General features: G+C 55.4%; 1 protein-coding gene across 2 annotated transcripts in view; it reads left to right on the forward strand.

Annotated features, from left to right (window-relative positions):
• Positions 1-19,290, forward strand: part of RXRA (retinoid X receptor alpha) — a 116,710-nt gene that overhangs the window by 75,888 nt on the left and 21,532 nt on the right. For both annotated transcript variants that reach the window (XM_069771033.1, XM_069771034.1), the window contains exons 2-4: positions 1,288-1,553; positions 6,586-6,736; positions 7,684-7,863. In XM_069771033.1, coding sequence (XP_069627134.1) covers positions 1,288-1,553; positions 6,586-6,736; positions 7,684-7,863 — 597 coding nt within the window. The remainder of the gene's footprint in view (positions 1-1,287; positions 1,554-6,585; positions 6,737-7,683; positions 7,864-19,290) is intronic.

The following is a 19,290-nucleotide window of genomic DNA, read 5'->3' on the forward strand; positions in this document are numbered from 1 at the left end:
CTCTGGGGGCAGTGATGGGATGCTGGGGGCAGCAGTGGGATGCTGGCTGCAGAGCTTTGCGAGAGGAGCATCGCTGCCTTGCTGGGCCTTCGCTTCCTCGTGCTGGGGTTTTCCCACCGGGATCAGTGATCTCCAGGGAAGATTGCCGGGGCTGGGCTTGCTATGGGTTCAGCAAGCATGTTTCCCACTGTGTAACATTTGTGTGCTACTTGCTCCAAAATCCTGGCGAGACAACTGACCCATGCAGGTGACTGGAGACAATATTTCCCAGAATTTAGTTAACTTTGGGGTCTGTAGCCAAAAGCAGTGGCTCCCAGAACCCGATGCGAACAGCCCCTGGCTGAGCGGCCGTGCCGGTGCCTCTCCCTCTCTGGGCCCGTGTTTGCTGGTGTGAACTGGGGGGATCCCAGCGGGTGTCGGGGCGAGCGGTGGCAATGCCGTGGGGCCCCTGCCCGTCTGCCCCCACCGCCTTCCAGCAGCTCCTCCTCGCAGCCCGCCCGGGGACCACGAGCCAGCCCCTTCCTCACTCAGGATTGTTTTGCAAGCAGCGTGACAGGATGAAGAGGAAATGTGCCAGGAATGGCTCCATGTCCCCTCTCGGGAGAATTGGAGTCTATTTTTAACACCCCCCCCCCCTTCCCGCTCTCCCTCCTCCCGCTCCCACGGGACGACGGAGCCGCTGGGGCGCAGGCAGACGCAGCCTGTCCGCCGCTGCCCGCGCAGCAGGCCGGCATCTTCCTCCTTGCTGACACACGCAGGCTTCCCCACCGCACGCTCGCGCCCTGGATGGACGCACAAATCCAGCGTGCGACGCACAAACACGCTCCTGCCGCCGAAACACCCTCCCCGCCGTCACAGCGTGTGGGGGCTGCTGGGCACGCAGCCCCTCCGTGTTCCCCGTGCCTGGCTTGGCCCTCTGATGCTGTGATAAATCTGAATTATCCTGTAGCGTGGAGGGCATCCGTCTGCTCCTGCGGTGGGGTTGTTACCCGTGCATCAGCGATGCTGCCTGCGTGGCAGAGTTTAGAGCCGGGATACAGTGGGTGGGTGAGATGTAGTAGCCAGTGATGACTGGCTCTCGAGGTGGAGATGCTCTCTGTCTTAACGCCTGTGTAGGTGCTCCAGCAGAAGGTGGTTTTGAAAGATGGAGGGTGCATTGGGAATTTCGGGGGCAGGTTGAAAAGCAGCCCGTCTGCAGGGCGAGGAGCGGGGGGCTGCTGCGGCGATGCGTCAGAGCCTGTCCTGGACCGGCCACTCAGCCCCGTTTCTCTCTTTCCTCTCTTACAGATTTCTCCAACCAAGTCAATTCCACATCCCTGAACTCTCCCACGAGCCGGGGGCCCATGGCCACCCCATCCCTCCACCCGTCCATCGGGCCGGGCATCGGCTCCTCGCTGGGCTCCCCGGGCCAGCTCCACTCGCCCATCAGCACCCTGAGCTCGCCCATCAATGGCATGGGACCTCCGTTCTCCGTCATCAGCTCGCCCATGGGCCCGCACTCAATGTCCGTCCCCTCCACCCCCAGCCTGGGATTCGGCACCAGCAGCCCACAGGTAAGGCGACGGTGGTGGGGACATCCCTGCTGCCCGTTTAGCTGGGGAGAAGCCACCTCCGTGGGTTTCCTGATCCAGAACCGGCTGCGGTCTCCCCACTGCGCTGGCCAGGCAAGCACAGGGAGATAAACGCCATCACCGGCAGGCACCGAAGGGAGGCAAAAAGCAGAAGCCCAAGGGGGAAACTAAGCCGGAGGCATCCTGCTCCTCTGGCCAGAGCTGGGTGGCTGCAGCCGCCTTTGGGGCTGCCCTGGGTGGGCTACGAGGGACCGGCACAGCTGGAGTGCGGCCATCCATCACCTCCCATCGCTTGTCCCCTCTGGTCCTGCCCTGTTTGTCCCCAGGCTGGGGGTGAAAGGGGAGCAGCGACTACCCCTGGGTCACCTGGGGGCTGGTGTAGCTTTGGCAGGGGCCGGAGCCCCCCGGGATTGTCTGCATCCCACGCTTCTCGCCCGTGCTGTCCCGGTCCCTTCCCTGCGAAGCGGCACGTCCCCTCCGGGGCCGACCCGTGGTCCCCAGGGCACGCACCGAGGGGTCCCCTGCCTGCTGCCCCTTCCTCCTCGCAGGGGAAGGACTGGCGTTCGCTGGCTGAAGATTATGTAAAAAACCTCCAACTACAGAGAGATAAGCTCTTCTTAAAAATAGCAAGATCGGGGCGCGCTGACCAGCCCCTGCCACCTGTTGCTGGCTGCTCGCATGGTATATGTTTAGTAAAAGGGCAGATTAAGGAATTGGCCACCACCTGCCACTTGCTGCGGGTTTATTTATTCCAGGCCCTCTCTGGGAGTCAAGCACCTGCCAGCACCTTTATTTTTAAATATTGGCCTCATTTATTTCCAGAGATAACAGGTCTTTCTGCCCAGGGCTGGGGAGGGCTGTGCTGTGCTGAGTCCCATCCCTGGGGACCCCCAGGCAGCTTCCCCAGGACCCCAGCATCCCTGTGCCGGCCGGAGAGGGGGCAGCTTTATTTGCCATTTGATGGGCTTCTCCCATGCAGGATCAGGCCCGTGGCCCCCGTAGATGCGCGGGGACCTGCACCCCACAGCCCAGTGCGACTGGGTCCGGCTAACTGGTGCGGGAGATAAGTGGGGTGGACACGCTGCCTGCCGTCCCATGGGCGAGGGAAGGGGAACTGAAATGGCGCCTGGGAACGGGCTGGCAGCGCAAAATTAGCAGCGAGAGCGCCAAAATGGTGGGGAAGGAGTGGGAAGGGGGGGATGTGAAGCAACACAGGGGTGAGCCGCAAGCCGGGGAGGAAACGGGGCAGGGGCGATGCACCCCCAGCGTCAATGATAAGGCACGCTTTGCTTTAGGGACCGGCGAGCCGGGGGAACTGAAATAAAACGCAGCCACAGGGCAGAAAGGGGAATCGAGAGCGTGGTCAGATGGTGCCAGGGAGCGAGCTAGCAGCGCGGCAGCTCCAGCCCTCTCGGCGCGGTGTGAGCGCCCGTCCTTTGTTCAGGGACTTGTCTTAAGTGGTTTTCCTAGAGGTGACAGTTAGGAGGTCTTCAGCCTAATGGCTCCTGCCATCTGTTCCCTGTCTGGGCGCATTAGGTCCCTGTCCCCGTCCCCTGTCCCTGCAGCGGGCAGAGGTGCCTACCTGGACCGGTGGAGGAGCGCGAGAGGAGGAGGAGGAGGAGGAGGAGGGTGCGGGTGGGCAGCGAGGCCGATGCTTGGAGGGGAGCACAGCCCCCCCACCGTGCCGCTGCACCGGTCGGCAAAGCGCCGAGGGTAATGAGGCGTGTGGCCCCCGTCGCTGGGTGGGGATGGCACTGATGGAAGATGGTTTGAATCAGATGGCAGATGCCACTTGCCATCAGGACATGCCTCGTCACCTCTGGAAAACCAGCAGAGCAGAAGGGCACGGGGTGTGCGAGGTGCGGTGGGTCCCGCGGGGTGGGTCCTCTCCATCCCAGCTCCTGACGGCACCGGGGTGGGAAGGAGCTGGCAGGCTCCCAAAAGCCGGGGTGCTTTCCCTCTCCTGTTTGGTCCGGTGGATGTCAGGAGTCAGCAGCCCTTGGCGCCAGCGCTGAAGGATGCTCGGAGCGTTGCCAGCACCCTCTCTCTGACACCGTGGGCTTTCTGGGACCTCGCACGGTTTCCAAATGCAGCCCCAAAATCTGGGTGCGAAGCAGGGTGTCCTTCTGCAGGGTCCCAGCACCCAAGGAGCTCCCAGGGCCCCTCGGGGAAGGGATGCTGGGCCGGGGGTGAGGTGTGTGGGGCAGGAGCCGGCTGAAAGCAGGGGTAGTTTGCAGTGGTGAGCAAGATCCCAGCCAGACCAGGAGGCTAGACCCAGCAGCTCTGCCGCTTACTGGGATTTAACACATATTTAAACCCTCTTACCTACAAATTCTGGGAAAGCAGGGGGAAAAAAGCAGGATTTGCAGTAACAGCTGAAAGGGAGGGACTTTCCCCGCAGTTCGCAGGGCTGCGCCAGTGCAGCCGCCCCAGGCGTTGCTGGCAGCAGCTCGGGGCGCCCGGGGGCTAGCGGGGAGAGATCAGACGCCGGATTAAGCTTTTCCAGAGCCGCTCTCTGCCTTTGCACAGTGCTCTTTGTAAGGGTGCCTGGGGGACCGGAGAAGGGGTTGGTGGTTTTTTTTTGGATGGGAGGAGAAATAAAGCTCTGCTTGCCAGAAGGGACAGGATTTGGTCCCCGGTGCAATGAACTGAACAGGGAAGGGAGAGGAGCCAAGGAGTCCCAGTATCACTGGGGAAGCAGAGCACTGGTTCCTCCCTCGTTCCTGCTCGCTTGCTGAGCCAGAGTTGTCCTGCCCCGGAGCAGAAGTGCCGTGCCAAAGTGGGGGGCCACTGCCTCCCCTTCTGCCTCCCTCCCTGCCTGCACGTGCTGCCGGTTTCGCTCGGCGGCTGCCGGCACGGAGGGGAAAGCACGGGGCAGGCGCCAGGGCAATGTGGGAACCCTTGGGTGCACACGGTGCCTCCGCTGAGGTTTTGGGCCAGCGCTGCGAGAGGAACCGATGACTTCCCCCACCCCAACCCGGGGCTGACTCAGCTCCGACCGGGGTGTCCTGCCGATGGACGGGGCTGCGGAGGGCGGTGGGACCCAGCACCCTCTCGGGCTGGTGCAGGGGCAAGGTGCAGCGCTTGCCCCATCTTGCTCTGCCCATCGTCATCCCCCCCCAGATGCTCTGGGGGGGCTGCTTGGGCGGACCCTGTGGGCTGCTGGGGCTGGGGGAAGTGGTGGCGAAAAGCTTATCTTCAGCAGGCAGCCCACGGCCTCTGCCTTCGCTCCCATGCAGCACCGGCTCCGTTTCCCAGAAAGTGCACTGGGAGGAATGGCTGGAGCTGGTGACCCCGAAGCCGTGGAGGGATGTGCCGCAGCAGCGCTGGCAGCCCCCCTGCTCGCAGAGAGAGGCTCTGTGCCTGGGGACCCACAGATCCCAAAGAGAGATGCTCCTGCCGGGGACCTGCTCGTCCCTCCTCTCTCTGCCCTGTCGCAGCATAACTGAACAGCAGCTAAAGCCCAGGAGCGTATCCCTCAGCGGCACCGGGTCCTGGCTGCCTTTGATTCATCAGCTGGCACAGGCAGGGCTGGAGAGGGAGGCAGATCCATCACATTTCTCCAGGGTGGGTTTACCTTGCTCTGTTCTGCGGTTATTAGTCATCTGCCTGCCAAATATTCCCCACCAGCCTGGAGACTTTAAAGCCAGAAGAACGGCTGTGCTCCTCTAATTGACAGATCACAAGCCCTGGGACTTCCCTGAATTAATCTGTGACAAGTGCAATTGCTGAGTATCTGTGTTAGGGAAGAGAAACACAACAAACCGAAGCACAGATCCTGTGTATTCAACCTGGATTTAGATGTTGGCAGGGACAGAGGCTCTGCGACAGTCCCTGGCCGGCTGGTCCCCAGGAGGACGGCTGCAGCGGTCCTGGCCGGTCCTGCATCTGGAGCTGACCGAGCCTGGCTCCCTTGTCCACCCCCAGACCTCCCTGAACCTGCCCTGGGCTGGGCAGGGTTGCTGTGAGTTGGTCTCCCTTATCACGATGGGTCGGTCCTACATCTCCATGCCTCAGTTTCTCTCTGTACATGGGGGAATAACAGCCCTGCCTTGCTGCACGGAGCGATGTGGGGATCAACTCAGGAATCCTTCACTTAATACCAGCACCTCAGGGCCACGCCAGCACCCAGCTTCCACGCAATTCTCCACTTTCTTCAGTGAGTGTTGGGGACCGAGCTCACTGGGGAGGGAAGGAGAGGCGTGTGGACAGGCTGCTGGAAGGCTGGAAGTTGCAGACAAGTGTCCCACCCAGGGCAGTTCTGGAAAGCCAGGCCTCATTGCATCTGGGATCTATTTATTTGCTGTGAAGCTTTCCTTTGGAGAGATAATGCTAAAAGGATGTCTATAAATTGTAGAGCTAAAGCGCGAGTGTCCTGGCCTTCATCATCCGTGCAAGCGCTCGCTCCCAGCCAGCAGCTCTCCCACGAACCATCGCTGCAAATCATCTTCCCTGCTCTGCATCCCGAGGCGGCGTGAAGCCGGGGTTGGCTTGCGAGTGCCTGGCCCTGGGGGGTCTTGCCGTGGCTGTGCCGTGGCTGTGCCATGCGCGGGGGTCTGGCAGTGCAGGAAGAACTCGCCTTCCCCTTAAATCGTGCAAGAGGAACTCGCCTTCCCCTTAAATCGTGCAGGAGCATCCTTCGTGGGGCGGGCTGTGTCAGCCCTGCCTGGCTCCTGGCAGGGAACAGGGGACCTGCCGTGTCCTGCTCCTTCTGCCCCAGTGCTGGCAGTGAGACCCAGTAGCATCCTTCTGCCAGCTCAGAGCTGCACCGGCTTTTATGCCGGGGCAGCAGATGAGCGCTTGTGCCTTTGGTCTCTGGACTCATGTGCCCAAATCCTCCTCTTGGTTTAGCTTTGTGGGTTGGTGTTTTAAACGGTACTTGTCCCCATTGGAACCTTGTCCCCTGCTTGGCCCTCCTGCCCCACATCTGAGTACACGGGCAAGCCCTGCTGTGGAGCTGGCTCGGCCCCACATCCACGGCTCCCCGCTGAGCACTGTGCTTCTGTCTTGACAGCTCAACTCACCCATGAACCCCGTCAGCAGCTCAGAAGACATTAAGCCACCCCTGGGGCTCAACGGAGTCCTCAAAGTGCCAGCACATCCCTCAGGAACGATGGCCTCCTTCACCAAGCACATATGTGCCATCTGCGGGGACAGATCTTCAGGTAAGGCTGATGCCTGCCCCAGGAGGGGCTCCCAGCAGCGTGCTGGGGCCACGCTGGCGTGTGGGTGCCCTGGCAGAGCGTGGCGAGGGTCTGCGTGGCTCCCCGGCACCCTGCGGCACAGCCAGTGCCAGCGGGGACTCTCCATCGGGAGAGGAGCTGCCCGTGCCCTCCGAGGAGGGGATGAAAAGTCCCTTATCGACCAGCCTCCCCCAGCCCATCTGGTCTGAGCCGAGCCAGGAGACCCCAGGTCTCTGCTTAGCAGTGGTGTTATATCCTCAGCCCCGAGCAGCACAGCCCGTCTGAAGACAAGGCATTAGTGAGCATCCCTCTCTCTACCCATCCTTTGATCCGTAGCGGTATTGTCACACAGCACCAGATAAAAAGATGCGCTTCCCACGGAGCCTCTCCACTCGTGGGAGATAAAGATGTGCTAATTCCCTTTATTCTTATGCTGTTTCAAAAGCTCTCTGCTCCAGAAGTGCTCTGGTCACCTAGTTTGTGAGGTCCTTAGGGACACCTCCTGCGCCTGTCAGGCTCCAGGGCTGGAAGAGGAGGGTGGGTGCATGGTGCAGAGCAGGCTGCGTCGCGTGTCTGGCGTGGGGAGTCCGGATGGGTCGTGGGGGGTGCAGGGGGTCCCCCCCATTTCACTGCTGCGCTGTCTCACCCCTGATGTATGGCTAAGAAACGGTGAGGGCTTTTCCTGGGTATAAGGCAGGTTGCGGCCCATGGAGAGCATTCTGATTTTATGGAAGTCAAGTCAAGGCAAAGCCACTGCTCTTTAGCTCCTGCTCGTGGCTCCGAGAAACCTCTGCTTCCCCCAGACACAGCTAGGAGAGGCCCTGGGAAGAGCTGATGGTCTTTGTGGTGAAGGAGAGCAAAGCGGGGAGCTGGGGGCACCCAGGACGCTCAGTGAGTCTTTTTAACCCAAGTCGCATCCCCCCCCGCAGGTAAACATTATGGGGTTTACAGCTGCGAGGGCTGCAAAGGCTTCTTCAAGCGCACGGTGCGGAAAGACCTCACCTACACTTGCCGCGACAACAAGGACTGCTTGATCGACAAGCGCCAGCGCAACCGCTGCCAGTACTGCCGCTATCAGAAGTGTCTCGCGATGGGGATGAAGCGAGAAGGTAAGGCAGAGAGAGCCTGGCTCGAGCACCCATGGGTGCTGCCAGATATCTTTCCTTCGTTAGGAGGCTCCAGCGGGCTCTTGCCTGTTGGCAACGCGGCAGCACCACGTGCACCAGAGCCAGCACGAGCCTTGCCAAGGGCTGCCTGCGCCAGGGTGCCAAAAACGTGCGTGTCTCATTTATAATTTGCTTTTGCGCCACAGCCAGGGCCTCTTATGGGCTCCAGAACAGCGCTAAGTTCCAGAGTGGTACCCAGATGATGGATGGTTGCACATCAGTAAATGAGCCAGTGCCCAGAGGCACCGAGCACAGGACCGGGGAGCAGGGGGGGCAACGCAAGGAGACAGCGCTCATGGGGTCATTTGCTGCCCTGGAACTTGCACCCCCCATTTCGCACCGGCTGTCCAGTGTTGGGAGCAGCGATGGCAAATACACCGACCTCTTCCCTTTCCCTGCAGGGCCCCGTCAAAGCAGAGGTGCGAAAGCTGTCGGGGCTGAGCGCGTTTCGGGTGACAAATGCTGCCACCCGGCTTGGCCCTTCTTTCTCCGTGCAACACGGGACGTCGCATCCTGGAGAAGTGGAGCTGATTAGGGGACGTTGGCAAGACAGAGATCATGTTTGATCTGCTGGTTGCTAATCACCGTGCTGCCAGGGAGGTGAGAGGCTCCTGCGTGTGTCCCAGCTGCGCGCTGTTTGTAGTGCAAACCTCGCGCAGGACGGGCAGGGAAACTCAGTGAATTATTGTCCTTCTCGTCAGAGTCCGTTGCTTGGGCACCAGCGCCGAGCACCGGCTGCTCTGACTTGGTAGCGTTCCCTAGCAGTAGCAATACTGGATTTTTTTCTCATTGGGAAGAAGAAAGAAATTCAGTCTCGTAAAAGGTATCTCTCCCCTTACTGGAATTTAAATTTAGGACCTAAAACTCCCTGGCAGTGCCTCTTTTAAATGCTCTTTTTAAATGCTGACTGCATCTGTTCTAAACTGCTGGCAGAACAGGCTTTTATCAGACACGATGTGAAAATGACCCCATGGTGCTGCTCAGTTCTCCGCTGCCTTCTCCCCTGACATCTTCAGAGCCACACTTGCCTCCCTGACCGGCCGATAAACCCATCCCTCCGCCGAGTCGCTCTGGTTGCAGCGAGCAGCGCTCCAGCCTGGGTCTCTTTGAAGAGCACTTAGTCTTGTCTGGAGCTTTGATTAAATAGGGCAGCGCCGGAGCTGCGCCGAGTGTTGAGCAGACCCTGCCATGCTCGATTTACGGGGTTACCTAAGGACCCACGACGCGCAGAGTCTTCAAATGTCAAAGCCGTCTCTGCTGGAGGTGTGGGGGGATTGCAGCGGGGGGGGGGATTGCAGCAAGCTGGGAGGCAAAGGCACCCAGGGGACCTCCTTGGCCCTGAAGAACTTAACCCTTGGGTGCTCGGAAACGAAGCTTTCTGGCCCAGCAGTCCTCTAGTCTTAAATGGAGAGATCAAGACGTTCAGAAAATGCCTCTAAAGACGAGTGGTACGGGGCAGGCACGGTGCTTCGTGTGCGGGGGCCTGGCATTGCCCTGGCTGCTTTGCAGATGGGCAGAGCCGTGGAGCGTGCTGCATCCCACGGGAGATGTGCGGCAGGAGGAGGAAAGTCTGATCTCCAGCCGCGGGAGACTCAGGTGACTAAAAAGAAGCCAAGAAGTCTCCTGTGTGTTCAGCAGCAGCGCTTGCTTCCCAGGGGAGAAATGCAGGTGTAGATAAATGTGGAGCATCCCATTACCCTGGCATTGCCTCCAGAGCCTTGCACCGGCAGCTGGAAACCTGCTTTCCCTTCGGACCCTAGAACATCTCGGCCAACGTCTGTAGGGAAGGGAACATCAGCAGTAATGCTTCAGCTCCGTAGCCTGCACTGACATCCTGTGATCAGGTACCTGCTTCATGCCTACCATTAACGGTGATTGCGTGGGCAGCGCCACTAAAATTATAGGTCCATTAATTAATTTCTAAATGGTGGTGGAATTCCCCAGGGAGCACGTACAGTATGAGGACTCTATTAATTCATCTTGATTAACATTATCACAATGAATACCAAATGAATTCATAACGATCAGCCAATTATTTAAAAGTGTGACAGATGGGATCTTCGTAACTCGAGAAGTGCACTCAGGCAGTGCTAGCTGATCTTCTGATGCCGGCACTGCGTGAGGACAGCTTTGGAGAAGGGCAGAAATCCGGTGCGTTGGCAGTCAGTAGATGTTTGGAGTATAATCCCCATGTAGGGAAAGCTGGAATACTCCCCTGGTCCCCAAATAAAGCTCCCTCGTGTTATAAACCTAAAAATTCACAGTGTCTTATAGCAGGTTTGGAGATGTCCTAGTGTTGTCCTAGACCTGAAAGTGAGAAGTTGGATCTCGCTGAGCTTTGCTTTCGAGCAGCTCTTGAGTTTCACATGTGACGTCCACCTGATTTGTCAAAAAAAGGTCTCCTTCCCCTTGCATCCATCCCAGCTCACTGCTGCTGCCCATCCGCTTTGCTGTCCAGGAGCCTTGCCCTTGTCCTTACGCCAGTCCCACTGCCTCCCCATCACCTCTGTTTTGGGCTAAATCCTGCATTGCTAATTCCTTTTGCCTAAATACTCACTTAGAACATAGCTGGCTTTTTATCCTCTAGTGTAAACTGTTGCATCTTTTAAGTAACAGAGCCAGGGTAATAGGCCTCATTTCCCTAAAAAATATCTTGCTCTGGAGACCTAATTTATAGCTACATAAAGAAAGGCACAGCAGATTCCTGCTGGGGAAGTATCTCTCCTGTAGCCCAAAGGTATTTGTATGTCATGGAAGTACAGTAAAACCCTCTAAACTAAGTACTGTAGCTCTGGTGAGAGAATAACTGGTAAAGGCATCCTGCGTGGTGGTGAGCAGTGCTGCGACCTGCAGAGTGATGCTGGGAAGAAGAGGGCTGAAGGCCACGTTCGTACCCCAAAACCTGTGCCAGAAGGGTAAAAGGGAAGGGTCTCTTCCATAGCTAAGAAGTTGGCTTAAAGGAGTAAAATCAACGGGACCTCTTGGGCAGCTGGTGGAGCTCTGGAAGGGTTGGATCCCGACACATGGCAGGTCTCCAGTTGAGCGTGCCAAGAGCAGAGCCGGAGGGATGGACCTTGACCGTGTGTCAGGGCAGACGAAGCAGAGGCGAGAGGCGGGGGGTGGCCGCAGGGGGCTGCTGGAAGGAGGGGGGATCGCTTCAGGGCTACAAGGCTTGGCCTGAAGGGGGGAAAGCTTGCAGAAGCGGAAGATTCCTTCTGGTGCGTGCATCTTTTCTTGCTGCTCCCTGTTAAAAACATTTAGGATAGATCCTGACGCCGTGTTCACGGTGAATGAGCCTCATGGGCTCTGAGGTATTGCAGCTACAATAAATAAGCAACTGGGAACATTTTTCCCCTATGAATTACTGCCAGCTGTGTGAGGCTTTGGTTTTTGTACTGTGTCTCCCACTAAATACCGGATAGTCAACAAAATTAAGATTACCATCAGGGATCTTGACTAATGCAGAGATTATTATTGTGGGGGTGGCTGTTTGCATCCAGAAGCATAACTCTCTCCGCTTGATCTGTTACTCATTAGGGTCCAAGGTGTCCGTGTATCAGCAGCCTTATGTTTTAAAGGGAAAAAGCGGAAACTGCCTTTGAGTTAGGGAGGTAGAGGTCTTGCGAAGAGGTGGGAGTAAACACTGAGGGTCTTGGGATAAAGGCGTCTTGCGTGCACTGCCATTAGTTGGGGTTAGCTTCAGAGGTGAAGGGGGTCATCGGAGACTACAGGCTCCGTGGTCTCGCATCGCAGCCCGGCGCTATCTCCTGCGACCGAGTCCCGGCCCCACCATCGCTGGCAACGCGGCCGGATCGCACAGCGAGCAGGAAATACCAGCGAGGAGCCCTTTCTCATGCTCCCGCCGGCCGCCCTTGGACGGCTCACAGGGAGCAGACGTTGGGAACCGGCGCAGCCTGGCCCCGCTCCGTCTCCTGCCTCTCCTTCCCCCAGCGCTGCCTCCGGACGCGAGCGGCTCCTCGCACGAGCCAGGCTGTCTCCGTAGGACCTGCTGGGCTGCCCAGTTTGTTAACGGGGCTGCCACTTGCCGAGCTGAAGCCGGCAGCCTGAGCGCGCTGTGGAACACTTAACGGCGGTGTTGGATGCCGACTAGGTAAAATAGATGTTGATGCGGCTCGGGATGCATAACCGACCCCCAGATCATTCCGAAATCCAGGCGCAGATACCGTAACGGTGGTCACCTGGGTATGGCGTTGCTGCAGCTTGCCTCCGTCAGCTGCTGTGACATGATCCAGAGTCATGCTCTGAGGATCCAGGACATCTTCTGTCTGGCTGCACGCCTGATCTCTAACTTCAAGATTTCATTAAACTTCACAGCCTGAGATAATTCTTCCTCTTCCCCTGTGTTTGTGGGTTGGTTTTCCCCCGCTTGCTTGCACTGCGGTCGAGCTGAGGGATTTAACCGGGAGGGGTTTGACTTGCAGCATCGCAGGGAACGACTCTAGTCTGCAGCTCAGAGATGTCTGCATGTCTCCGAGGAGCTGCTCAGATACATCACTTAGTCCGGAGGGACTGAAGTTTCCCCCTGTTTTAACCCAGAGTGGCTTGGAGCTCAGCCCCTGCACTAACACAGCCATCACTGAGCTGTGCCTGATCCCCCTGCCATGGCTGTGCATCCTCCTGGCACCCCCGGGAGCTGGAGCCATCCTGGCTCCCAGAGCATCTCTCGGGACCAACAGGAGCAAGAGGAGTCTGGGGAGAAAGAGCAGGAATTCAGGTCTCCAACCCGCTGTCCAAGCGAATGTAAAAAGCAGGCGAGTGGCCATACCCTAGTGAAGGGGCAGAGTTCAAGAGCACAGTTATTTTTAGTAATAATTTTGGAATGGAAAATGTCTTTCAGCTTAATGAGCTAGTTTCTTATATCCTTTTAAAGTGCTGCTCTTTAAACCAGCTGGTTAAAAGATGCTGGGTTTGTTGTTTGTTTTTAAGGATACTCTTAGGTTGAGAAAAAGGGTTTGGTGTATGATTTTCTCTCATTGCTTTAGCAATGTTGCTGTTTGCTTATAGTTCGCAGTGTCCGGCTTTTGAGAGTGAAGTGAGCTAGCAATTTTTGCCATTGCTTTCCGGAGCCATTCCCCATGTGGACTGACTGCATGCAAAGTTTTCAATCCACTTTTTAACACTCCAGAGTTACGTTTTTTTATCATCAGAGTGGTATTTTGCCTATCTTAAAAAAATGCAGTATTCAGGTGAAAACATTGGAGAAAACACTACCATTTATTTCTTGTATCTTGGTTTTTGAGGTTGTTTACAGTAGTAGCAAGCTGCATCTTTGCAAAAAAAGGAGGCACGCAAAAGGGAAGCAGAAGAAATACTGTCTGAATTAGTTTCCTCAGCTATTATGGCGTTTTTGATATAAACAGGTATAAGCGCTTCAAGATGCCTATGATACACAGCTAAGACGTAGCTTCATAAAAAGGCAGCAGAGCCTAATAAATTCCACTGCTAGTGAAACCGAAATCCCCAATAACCCTCCACCCACCCAGCACTTCATAAATAAAGCAGCCACCCACTTTTAGGCTCGGAGAAGACTGAGCAGGTCTGGGTCTTGGAAGCCACCAGAGCCTCCGGGCTCTCCAGGAGGAGGGTGGTGTGTCCTGGTGATGCAAGGGCATGTTCCCAAAATGCATCCAGGTTGGAGCAGCCTGGAAAGTATCATCATCCCTGTTTGCTTTGTGGATCCCTGCATCTGCCGGGGAATGGCAAGGAAAAAAAGGGACAAAGGTGCAAGAGGATCAGAGTGTGCCAAGAAGAATGGGAGAGCCAAGGCCAAGAAGTACATCTTCTGTTCGTGCACGGCTTTCGCACTGCCCGAGAACTGGGCTGAGCATCGCTGCCTGTCCCCCATGGTGCCGGGTTCCCCGTGCCCAGGGACTCCAGACGCTGGATCTGTTCCTCAGAGAAAACCCCATTCGGTCCATTTTTGGTGGGAGTGAATTATCCTTCCCCTTCCTCCCCCATGAAAAGAAACAAACCCCAGCCAGTCATCCATGCTATTGTTCCCGGCGGGATGGATTTTCATCTCAGAAACAAGCTCTCATCTGTACTAACGCTGGGTAAGTGGTAATGAGGAGCTGCCGTAGCCTCCACGTCTCTCCCAGCAAACAAACAAGCCTGCGATGCTCCTACCCACGGGGGCTCTCAGAAACGCCTCTGCCGCGCTGGAAAATCCTGTCGCCTTTGTGCCTCTTCCTCCCCTCGTTAACATTCCCCCGGCACAAAAGCGCGGTGCCCGCTGAGCGTGGCAGTGCCCGTAGCGGGTGGCTGTGCCGCAGCGTGGGGGACCCAGCCGCGAGCGCCCGCGTTGCATCTATGACCAGGCTTTAAAAACAGAGCATGCACTTGACATCTTTCTCTTTCTTAAATCTAATTAGTCTGCAGATCACAGCATCAAGTTTCTCCCCGCTTGCCCAAGGCTTAAAAAGGAAAGAACTTTTGCTGGAGGATTGGGATTCTGGGTTGTTCGCATGGCTCAAAGAGCAGGGACTTAGCGACGTTCATCGCGAGGCTTGCGATGAAGTGGCAGGAGCTGGGGATGCTGCAGCGGTTTCTCGGCAGCGTCCTCCAAGTGTTCCCCAGAGCCTCAGCGAGCAGCTCGGTCTTCTTGAGCAGCTGGAGAGTTCATTACTCAACTGCAGCCACCCGCACTGGTTGGTTTGGGCACCTGAGCTAGGTTGGTTGCTCACTTTGCAATGGACTTAAACCTGCTTATTTAGCCATCAGATGCTCCACCACGAGCAAAGGCAAGGCGTCCAGTGTTGATGTGCACACCAGCAGAGGTTGGATCTGGCTCTTTTGCCTGTCAGCCCTTGGACCCGGGCAGCCGAGGCTCCTCTGCAATCCACGGGATGAGACAGTTTCGTTCTTAGAGAGAGGTCACTGAGAAGTAGTCTTGACACATGGGCCTCCGTATCTTGCTGTACCATGGCCTGGGGAAGTGCAGATGGGCTTGAGAAGCTTGATATGAAAAATGACAGCAACCGGCCTTAGGCAAGTACAGGCCAAATCAAGCAGAATAACATGAGAGCCTCTTCATCAGGTGCCATGGCAAACACAGGCTTCTGTCCTTGGCTCGGCTGAGACATAGCTGGAGGAGGTGGGGCTGCCTCTCAGAGCTCTTTGACTACAACATCTTTTTTTCTCCTCAAGTGGACTGCAAGGTTTAAATGCTTCCCTTATGTTCAGAAAATCAGACTAGAAAACCTCTCAACCATACGAGTGTCCTTGAAGAAAAATAAAAGCATTGGCACAGCCGTCAACACAGAGGGGAGTGCGGGGAAGCTCCTCTCCGAAAACACGGTGCGGCAGACAGGGCTGGTGTAACGACAGCTTGGAGCTGCTTTGCTTCGCAGGAGAGTGCTTTCTTGGGTTGCAGCAAGCAATATGCCTGGCTTGCCTCCTGCATTTAAGATGAATAGGCCCATACTGTTGATCAAATGCTGCGCTACCCTCATGACCAGAAAAATCGACATCGTTGGGAACGGCATGGTCCTAAGAGTGGATCTTGGCTAACACCTGCAGCCTGAGCCGTGTTAGGGACACGGGCTCCTCTCGACGGCTTCCCCGCATCCGTCTGAGACGAGCCTTGTAGTTTGTCCAGATGAGCCCGTCTGCTGAGGCAGTAATTGCGTGCGATGGGAGGTGGGAAGGTCACGCTGGTCTTGCAGAGCCCTCGCCAGTTCTTCCCTCCTCCCGGGGAGCACCCCTGCAGCCGCGGGGATGTGTTCTCCAGCCCTTCACCTCATTATCACCATCTCGTTGCAGTAAGAGAGCCCAGCTGAGGTTTGGAAAGGTCCTCGTAGGTCACACTGCCAAGTGCCTTGTTATCACAGGCACTCTGTAGTTTAATCGTCTTCCCAAGGTCCTCTTAAACCGAAGCTGGATGTCTCCGGACCCGCCTGGCTCAGCAGAAGGGCACAGTGCAGAGGGGGGCATCGATGCTGAGCGGGAGAAGGGAGCTAGCAGTAGAACCGGCTCCCCTGAACTGCCACGCTGCGTACTGTCCTTGCTAATACTGCGAAGCATCACGTGTGAGACAGGAGGGAGAAGAATCTTGTGGCCTCTCTAGAGTTGAGAATATTTGTTTTTTCTTAAATGTACATTGATTGTGCCACAAGGGAGAATTTGGGTTGGAGAAGCCAGTCACAGAACCCCTCTGTTTTTTTGTCTTTAGCCTGTGAGTTTACAACTTACATGAAAAGAAGAGAAAAATCCAGCAGAAGCAACAAGAACCAAATGATATGATCTTTGTTTCTAAATTTTACTGTGTTACAGGGATGGAGCACCATCCATCCCGGCGCACAAGACTTCTGGGAAGCCGAGAACAAGGTATTCCCATTTCAATATTACCAGACAAGCTGCCATGCAGCTACCACGTTTGTATTCCTCCTTTTTAAAAGATAAATAAAAAACCACAGCCACAAAGAAACCTAGCTCCCAAACCAAATCCATTTGAAAAGTGTATTTTTGTCATCTCCACCATGGTTTATTTGACTAATCCCCAGTGGGAGTGGGGAGTGGACTCCAGAGATAAGGTCCTAGGTTTTTTTAGTGAGGGGTCTCCTCACTACTGAAGGTTTTCCTTCACACAAACATTCCATATTGCATGATTTTTAAAAAAAGCTGATATGCTTGAATACTTGCTCCTTCTTTCCTTTCCCCTACCCCACCTGCTCTTTTTTCCTGCATCTCAAGAAACACAGTCCCCATTCTTTTCTGAAATGGCGATGCATCCTTCAGCATCTCTGAGAAGGAGCACCAGCCTGTCAGGTCCTCAGCAGGTCTGGGGAAATACTGATTGCAGTAAATTGCAGACATCTACCACCAGGCTTATGCCAGTGGAGATCAGAGACATGGAGGACTGCTATGAAGCTGCATGACTGGCAGCTCTTAGACACTTTTGCCTGCTCGCAAAATTATATACCTCGGATGTCCTCTCAGTTCTGCTGAGCTTCTGAAGCACAGGCTGCAAGGACGGCTGCATCCGCAGGGAAGTCCAAGTCTTGGAACCCACAGAGTACAAGAGCCTTGAATGCCAAATGCAGATCCCTGTGCCTTTCAGGACAACGTGATGGGCTTACCACCCCTGGAGCTGTATGATGCTTCAGGGTGAATCCAAAACTAGGAAAGGGAGACTCTAGATTTGAAATGCGTTTGACCTCTGGATCCTGAAGAGGGACTTTGGGAGTGCCACACCTGAAGAACAAGTTGACAGTAAGGTGACCATCGGAGGGGACTTCATGTGTGCAGTGGCAACTGTACCCCAAGGCCAGGCACAGAGCTGTTGCAGGAGCAAACCTGTTGCTCACATGAAGAACGAAGCTATTCCCGCTTCATTCCTCGAGCTGCCCGTAGGGTGAGAAAACAGCATCCACCCCTGAGTCAACATCTAGAGGAGTCGCTGCCTCGCAGGCATCCCCAAAAGCTACATCCAAAAACCAGAGCTGGGCAGGCGTCCTTCATCGTTTCCAAGTGAGGAACAGGTCGGGTTCATAAACACCTGGTAACGCGGGTCCTGGGAGTAAGCAGCAACTGAACTTCACGTAGGACGGTCACCTCATCCTGCAGCCTCGGTGAAGACCTATGTGTGATCCAGCTTCTCAGGGGGAAGGGAGGATAACGGCATCTCTGAGCTCAGTACTGGGAAACAGTCCCTGCTTTCCTGCAGCCCATAGAGCCCGGGATAGGGGATGGATGGAGGTCATCCAAGCTGCAAGGGGGGGATCGCAAAGTGATGCTCAGCTTGTCCTGGCTTTGAAGAGGGCTGTCTGGTCTTGGAAACACAAGGGGTAGCAAAGCAGGTAACACTCTCCCTGGCAAGGGCTTGGTTTATCTTTGGACCTGACATACTTGGTGAGAATACGCCATCTGCTCTGCCTGGTGTGTCATTGCTGCCAGCAGCCAGCTGGGCAGGGGCGAGCGTCAAGGGTTTCTCGTGGGGCTACGCAGGCTGGGATGAGTCAGCTTTCCGCTGACCAGCTCCGCAGCGAGCAGCGGCACCAACTTTCTGGTGTAGCAGCTCAAAGCACAGATCAATAGAAAGAACTACTTGTATGTGTAATCTCTTTCCGTCTGTCTCTTCCATCTATCGTTTATATCAGCTAGATTCAGCCTAATCACTAGCAAATGCTGTCGTGATGACCTGTAAGATTCACTCTGCTATAAACCTTCAAGTGTATGTGATTCTTCACCCCCAAGAACGTGACTGTTGGTTTTGATGAGGTTGAGATTTGCAGATTTAAGGCTTTAAGTGGCCACTGTCTCCCCAAACCTCAGCAATGCTTTCCCACAAATCCCAAGTCACTGGTGGCTGAGCAAGAGGATGTGTTTTTTGGACTAACACCCCTTCCCGGCAGAGTGGCCCCAGAGGTGGAGGTGGTTGATCTCAGAGCAAGGAACCACGCTTTGTACCTTTATCCTGAGACCTGCTGCGACTGTGCATCAGGCCTTTGGCATTTAAGTCATTTTATAAAATCCCATTTGTTGTGGGTTTGCCTTTCTCTTAGGCTTTTCTGTTATTTAGTAGGTGTTTTATCTCTTCTAATGTGCCCAGAGGAGTTTTGGTGCATCTGTGCTGTTGAAGAACGGTTGGCATTAAGCAAAAATTTCTAGCCTTTTGATGATTGAGAAAGCAGGAGTAGGGGTGGGGGGAGAAATTTAAGCAGGTTTTTATGTTGGCCTGAAAAAGTGAACAGAAGAATCCGTGCCAGACAAGAGCCAGATGGACAAAAGCCACAACACAAATCTGAGCTCTGACAGCAGCAGCTTACCTGGCTCTGGCAGACCAAGGAGAAAAACGTTGCGTGGGCCTTGGGAGCCTCTGCAGCCCATAAACTTAAGAGCAGTTTGCAAAAAAATAACCTCTTGCTTTTTGCATAACAGCTTTCACATGGAAGGAGTCTGAACAGTGTTGACGTGCAGCGAACAGCAGCGCTGCACTGGCGGCTGCTGCAGGAGGGGAGGGCGAGCAGTGGAAATCAGACCCAGGCCTTTGCACGCTGGGGTGGAGCTGGGTTAATGGCATCAGCATCCATATAGGACTCTTTTAGCATGTGTCTTAATTTCCTGGGTTTCAAGAAATAAGTTTTATATTCTAGGTTTTTATTTTTGCACTTGGCATAGAGCTGGTCCCGCTGATTGCCTAAAAAGCCTTACTGTGTTACAGACAGCTCTGATTTCCCTAGAACAATACCTGCGCCCCTGCTGCTTTCTCTTAACATCACATAACCAGCTTCAAGTTGAGCAGAGAGGTAAAGTGTTAGGATAATTGTCAATAAATAGCAGGACTTTTACATTACTGAATGCCTCATTCAGTCCTCAACAAAGAGCTGGATAAGTTCAGGGAGTTGTCTC

This window comes from Haliaeetus albicilla, chromosome 26 (assembly GCF_947461875.1).
Source record: "Haliaeetus albicilla chromosome 26, bHalAlb1.1, whole genome shotgun sequence".
NCBI lineage: Eukaryota > Metazoa > Chordata > Aves > Accipitriformes > Accipitridae > Haliaeetus > Haliaeetus albicilla.